At 49.7% G+C, this 6,000-nt stretch overlaps 1 protein-coding gene and 1 pseudogene across 4 annotated transcripts in view; one reads left to right on the forward strand and one right to left on the reverse strand.

Moving 5' to 3' along the window:
* Positions 1-6,000, forward strand: part of SGPP2 (sphingosine-1-phosphate phosphatase 2) — a 254,247-nt gene that overhangs the window by 106,913 nt on the left and 141,334 nt on the right. The window contains exon 1 of one of the 3 annotated variants that reach the window (XM_017535308.2): positions 3,148-3,450. The exons of the other annotated variants lie outside the window; for them this stretch is intronic. Within the exon in view, the coding sequence (XP_017390797.1) occupies positions 3,238-3,450 (213 nt within the window). The 5' untranslated portion in view covers positions 3,148-3,237. Of the gene's footprint in view, positions 1-3,147; positions 3,451-6,000 lie in introns of those variants that run through there. 3 annotated transcript variants of the gene reach the window in all.
* Positions 5,377-6,000, reverse strand: part of LOC108309127 — a 10,057-nt pseudogene continuing 9,433 nt past the window's right edge. The window contains exon 2 of the transcript XR_001827179.2: positions 5,377-5,386. The product of XR_001827179.2 is annotated as a 40S ribosomal protein S3a-like (transcript). The remainder of the gene's footprint in view (positions 5,387-6,000) is intronic.

Consider the following 6,000-nt stretch of genomic DNA (forward strand, 5'->3'; position numbering starts at 1 on the left):
CTGCCTCAGCCTCCTCAGTAGCTAGAACTACAGGTTCATGCTACCATGCTTGGCTAACTTTTTTAAATTGTTTGTAGTGATGAAGTCTCCCTGTGATGCCCAGGCTGGTCTTGAACTCCTGGCCTCAAGGGATCCTTCCACTTCAGCCTCCCAACATGCTGGGATTACAAGCATGAGCTACCATGCCTGGCCAATTGCCTTTTGGAATAACTTATTTTTAGTGTGGCTTCTTTTAAAAACTTGTATCTGCACATGACTATTTATAACATGCCAAGTGAATGACAGGCTGCCTAGATAAAATGTGTAGATTATGGTTGAATTATAACATGTATTTTTTACTGTATAGTATTTTAACCAACATTAGTTTCCTAACACTGGTGGAGACTGCTTGTTGTCTGCAAAAATTTCTGTCCTCCACTTCTTCCACAGTAATATAGTTTAAGCCGGACATAAGGTTACCCTGCTAGAGATAACATTTCCAAGTCTTTCTCACTGATGGAATGTCAATGGAAGTGATGTGTGAACTTCTGCCTCACTTGCTTAATAAGACATTGCTGCTCAGGACACACTCTCTCTCTCTTCGCCCTTTCAGGAACTGAACCTCAGATGTGCCCTAACCCAGATTCAACCATGCAAATGAGGACAATGACCTAAGGCTCAGTTTCAGGGTATGGTGGAGCAATCAGATGAAAAGAACCTGAGTCACGGAGTAGGGCCAAGGAGCAGAGCTTCCTACCAACCTCAACTGCTTGCCTTAGAACCATCCTATGAAAGAGAAATACATGTCTGTATTTCTGAAGCCACTGTATTTTGGGGTCTCTTTGTGACCGTAGCTTAATCTTTATCTAAACTAATATTAATAATCCATCATCAATTCCTTTTAAATATGTCATTTTGTAATACACACACACACACACACACACACACACACACACACACACACTTGAGCAAAGTACAAATAACTGGATTTCTGCCCTGGAAAAAAAAAGTGGAGCGAAGGTGAAATGTGTTTCCCACAGGCATGACTAGTGTTCAATGATCAAAGAACTACAAGTAGTTTTTCTGGCATCAAAAAAAAATTTTTTTTTGCTTGACTTCAAGCTACCATTTAATATCGCTGCACCATTACAGCAGTCTTTCAGCTCTACCACTTCTCAAAGATGTTGGTTTTTGTTAGGTTGGTTGCGAAATTCATGTTCAGAATATAAGACTGGGCCTTAGAAAAAAAGGCTCTAGGGAAATGTACTTACTACTGCCCAGAAGTCTCCTTAGTCTTACTTGAGATGTTCAGAGCCAAATTCTCCTGAGGATCCCTTCCTAGATTGAGTGGCTGCAGCACAATACACCTTGTTATCATGATCTCACTAGGCCTTATAGAGCTTATCTCAAGATTATTTTTACAAGAGCCTTACAAGAAAGACAAGAAGTGAGGATTATCGTTTCATTACAGAGATAAACCCACACATGCAGTAACTTACATCAGGTGGCATGGTGAGCCACTGAAAGCTGGAATCAGTAACTGATCCTCCGTGGAGATAAAATGCTCTGTCTGCAAATACAATTCTTCAGCAATTATCTTAATGCTGGGTGTGCCATATTTTGCTTTTCCTTTTTCCTAATTGGGAGAAAGAAAAATTGAAGCACTAAATTTGGGAGACATGTGATGCAAGTGCCATTACAGGAAAACATATTTCTTTAACACATAAGCAGAATGGGTTCCCAACGATTGCAGCTCCATCTTCTAAAACCAAACCTGTAAATGAGCCAGCAGCATTGTGGAGAGAGGCTTCTAACTCCTGGGCTGGACATTTCTGAGTGTGATCCCGCCAGGCAAGACAGTAACACTGTGTGTCTTCTGTAAGTGGAGAATGGTGTTCCTGAAGAGCTACAGCACTCTCTCAGTCCCTTTGACTTTGTTCTCCAGACAGGATTGAGAAGCAAGAAAAGTAGAAACTAGGGCATGAAGGGGGACCACATCATCCTGGAAAGTCACATCTCAAGGACATTCAGTCCTAAAAGGACAACTGAATAAATAAGGCAATAACAGATGTTCATTAATCATCATTTGTGCAACCAAATTCTTAGTAGGCTTTGTATGGACAATCAGTAAACATGCAGGCTTCTGTGGCAAACGGAAGACAGGGTTAAATTGCACTTTTGTTGCAGACCGATCACCTGGGCCTAATTTGGCTGCTGACTCCCACGGGATCTCTGAGCCTAGGAGGGAAATTTAGGAGGGGGGAGGGAAAACCAAGGCCGGCCTGCAGGATGTTTCCTTTGTTGTCTTAGGCTGAGTGCTCTAAAGCAGGTGCAGGTGCAGTGAGATACCTACTCCTGTCCCCACTCCTCCAGCACTTCATTAGCTTCTTGTTTAAAGTCCCCCCAGATGGTCTGATGCGGTCTTCCTAGTGCCATTGCTTAAAAGAGAGGCAGAGCAAAAAGAAGTAGGAGAGAGTGGTAAGTATCTTTTTTCTCAACCCGGAAAACCCAGAAGGGAGTTTCCTCCCCACCCACCTGAAAGTGTTCCCCAGTTGCCAAATCAAGGGCGGGGGCAGCGACGCGGAGGATGTTGAGTCAGGGCCCACTTTGAACCTCCTGGGTACTTGAGCAAAGTCGAGGGTGTTTGGACCTCTGGGGAGACGTTGCATCACGCAGTTTGGAAAGAACTTGGGAATTTTCCTTAGGGGGCTCGCTGTACTTACTGGGAACTAGTCTTGCAGGGACGTGGGAGTACGTGGGTGGCTGTGGGGAGCTGGCGTGTGAGGAAATCTGGCTTCACCTTGGGCTCAGAGTTGCAAGGAAAGTCACTGGGATCAGCCTGCGCCCGCCCGAAAGGATGGACTCGCGCAGGTGCACGCGCGCTCGGCCGCTCCATTAGTGTCACAGGAGGAAGTGGGATGTTTGGGGGCGCCACGAGAAGAGAGGCGCAGCTGGGACAGCTGCAGTCCTCTGCCCGGTTACTGGCTGTCCTGGCCCCAGGGCCACCCAGGTTCCCAACAGGGTTCCCTTGCCCGCCGGGATGGAGAGAAAGGGGACGCGCCTGGCGCAAGGTGGAGGCGGACACCTGGGCGGGCGCTAGGACCCGGGCGGCGCACCTGTTGGCTGTGACCCGGGGCCCCGCCCGCCCGGCCTCCGCCCCGGGTGCGGGACCGGCGGGGGCTAGGCGGGAGTGGCGGTGCCAGCGGAGGGCACCGGCCCGGCGTGGGGGCGGCGGCAGAGCGTGGCCCCGGGCTCACCATGGCCGAGCTGCTGCGGAGCCTGCAGGATTCCGAGCTCGTCGCCCGTTTCCAGCGCCGCTGCGGGCTCTTCCCCGCGCCGGATGAAGGCCCCCGGGAGAATGGCGCGGACCCCGCCGAACGCTCGGCGCGGGTCCCCGGGGTCGAGCATTTCCCCGCGGCCAACGGTGGCGGGGCCCCGGCCAAAGGGCTGCGCAGAGCCGCAGCGCCGCAGGTAACCGCGGGCAGGTGTTCGCCGGGGACGGGGAGGGGGCGGCTCGGCGACTCCGCCACGCGGGGCTGGCCGGGTGGAGAGGGCGCTGTCCCCGGCAGCGACCCGGCTCCCGGCCCTGCGAGCGGACTGGGAGGCCTGGGCTTCCAGTAAGCAGGATGCAACCCCCGAACGCTGCCAGGGCCAACCGGGTCCACTGAGGTATCCGCAGACCCTGTCAATGCCGTGCATTTAGAGACTTCCCACTTTAAAAAGTAGTTAAATTCAGGTAGATGCCAGCAGATATGTAAGAGTTACGTAATGGAACAGAGGAGCGGGGATGTCCTTGGCACTTCCCCGGGGAGACGTTCTTAGACTACCCCCCTCCGTATTCTTGCATTTCCGCCCATCCTCCTTCCCGGATCCGCAGGAATGCGGGTGCTGCTGTGCTTGCCGCGCTCCTCACCAGCTCTGGGGACAGAACTTCGGGCTCAAACGGCTCCCAGAGAGATTTACAACCCTCTGGACTAGCCCCAGCGATGGTGTCCTAACAGCACCTCCCGCTCGCCCTCCCCCAGAGTCTGCCGGGGGTGGGGGGCGGTCCCTCCTGCCAGGTGGGTCTTCTATGGACTGACACCAGTGACTTCTAACAGATGCTTCTGGGAGGGAAGCCCGCCGCGCTTCCAACTAGGCGTTCAGAGCGTGGTTATACAACCGCTGCGGCTTGGCAGGGACCAGCGTGAGTTGTCGTCGTCGCAGTGCACAGGGACTCCAGGCAAGAGGGAGCAGAGGGGCTGCACTTGGCTTCTGGGGATGCCTGTCTACAGGGGCACCGGCAGAGGCTGCCCCTTCCCTCGGCAAAGTCAAAAGTGTGGCACAGGAGAACAGAAGGAAGCAACCTATTAACAATTCCAACTCCTTGTACAAAAGCCACATTTTGTTCTTCCTAGGAGGTTTCGGTGACAGAAAAGCGGCCTTTATTTATGTGTAAATTTCTAGATGTAACTGAGGAATTAAGAAGAACCTGGCTTCTGCGTGGAATGGATTATTCTAGGCATTGGATTCTAGAATGAGTTTGGGAGGATGAAGGTGGATGTGTGTTCCACTCCAGAGAAATCCCCCTCTGCGTTTTTTCTCTGCGTTATTGTTCCCTTTATCCCATGTGACTTTCTAGTAACTTATTGATGAGTATGAGAACCCCCTCTTTTCTCTTGCCTTGTCTTATAAAGAGGGCAGAGTAGGAGGGATAAGAAATTAGCCGGGTGTGGTGGCGCACACCTGTAGTCCCAGTTAGTCGGAAGGCTGAGGAAGGAGAATAGCTTGAACCGGGAGACAGAGGTTGCAGTGAGCTGAGATCGCACTGACAGAACCAGACTGTCTCAAAAAAAAAAAAAAAAAAAAAAAAGTCCCCTGGCTGAACCATGCCATGACATCTTCGGTGCACACACCATTTGCACCGGCAGGTAGATGCGTGGGTTGCTTTCTGTCGCTGTCTTCAGAAGCTTCTACCCTGTTTCTCTAATTCAGGAAGCTGAAAAAGAGTGAATTGTTCCACTAGTGCTTTTCGAGCTGTTTTAAACATCACCGTTGGTAACTTAACTTTAAACTCCAGAGTTGGGTCCTCTTGACCTTTAAAAGCAAGATAAGGAGATTTCTTGCACAGTGATATCTTCTTACTACTTGCCGATCCTGGGTCTTTAGTAAGCCAAATGGTGGGATTTTCCCCGCACCCACCTGGCCAACACGGGACATCTGCTCAGAGATCATGTAAAAGCAAGAGAGCTAAATGCGCAAGATAAGAAATCACTGTGTTGGTATATGATGTGAGACATAAACTTGAGAGCGTTTGATAAATTAAAAGTTAATGAATGTTTTTACAGGTGGGTTGGTTTCAAATGACTTGGGAAAATTAATCCTTTTTATACACACATAGGATCCCTCCTCAAAAATGATCTCATACCTGCACCCAGGTAATGTACAGGACTTTAAGGGGGCAGTTGTGAAAAGTATGCTGCCCCTCTGCCTCGGGCCTTTGAACAGGCCTTGGCCTGCCTGAGCTGCCCGTCCTTTCTCTAAATAACCTCCCCACCCATCCTTCTGTTTCCAAAGGTCAGTTGCTCTATGGGTGCCTTCTCTGACCTTCCAGCCTAGTTCCCTCTGCCATAGGCTCTCTTTGCTTGCTGGGTTTCTTCATCACAGTATTTATCATATTGTCTACATGTGTCTTTGTGTGGATATCTGATTATTGACAGCCCCTCCAGTGGATGGTAAGTCCTAAGAATCTAGGAAACTTGTCTGTTATGGTCCTTATTTTCTTCCCATGGCCTGGCATATAGGAGGAGCTGGTGGCTTTTGTGAATACATGAGAGTAGATTGTAATATAAAATAATAGTTTTTAATTTTTTTTTTTAAGAGACAGGTTCTTGCTGTATCATCCAGGCTGCAGTGCAGTGGTGCAATCATAACTCACTGCATCCTCCAACTCCTGGGTTCATGCAGTTCTTCTGCCTCAGCCTCATGTGTAGCTAAGACAATAGATGCATGCCATCATCTGGCTTTTTTTTTTTTTTTTTT

Source organism: Cebus imitator, unplaced genomic scaffold (assembly GCF_001604975.1).
Source record: "Cebus imitator isolate Cc_AM_T3 unplaced genomic scaffold, Cebus_imitator-1.0 Scaffold91, whole genome shotgun sequence".
In the NCBI taxonomy this organism is placed as follows: Eukaryota; Metazoa; Chordata; class Mammalia; order Primates; family Cebidae; genus Cebus; species Cebus imitator.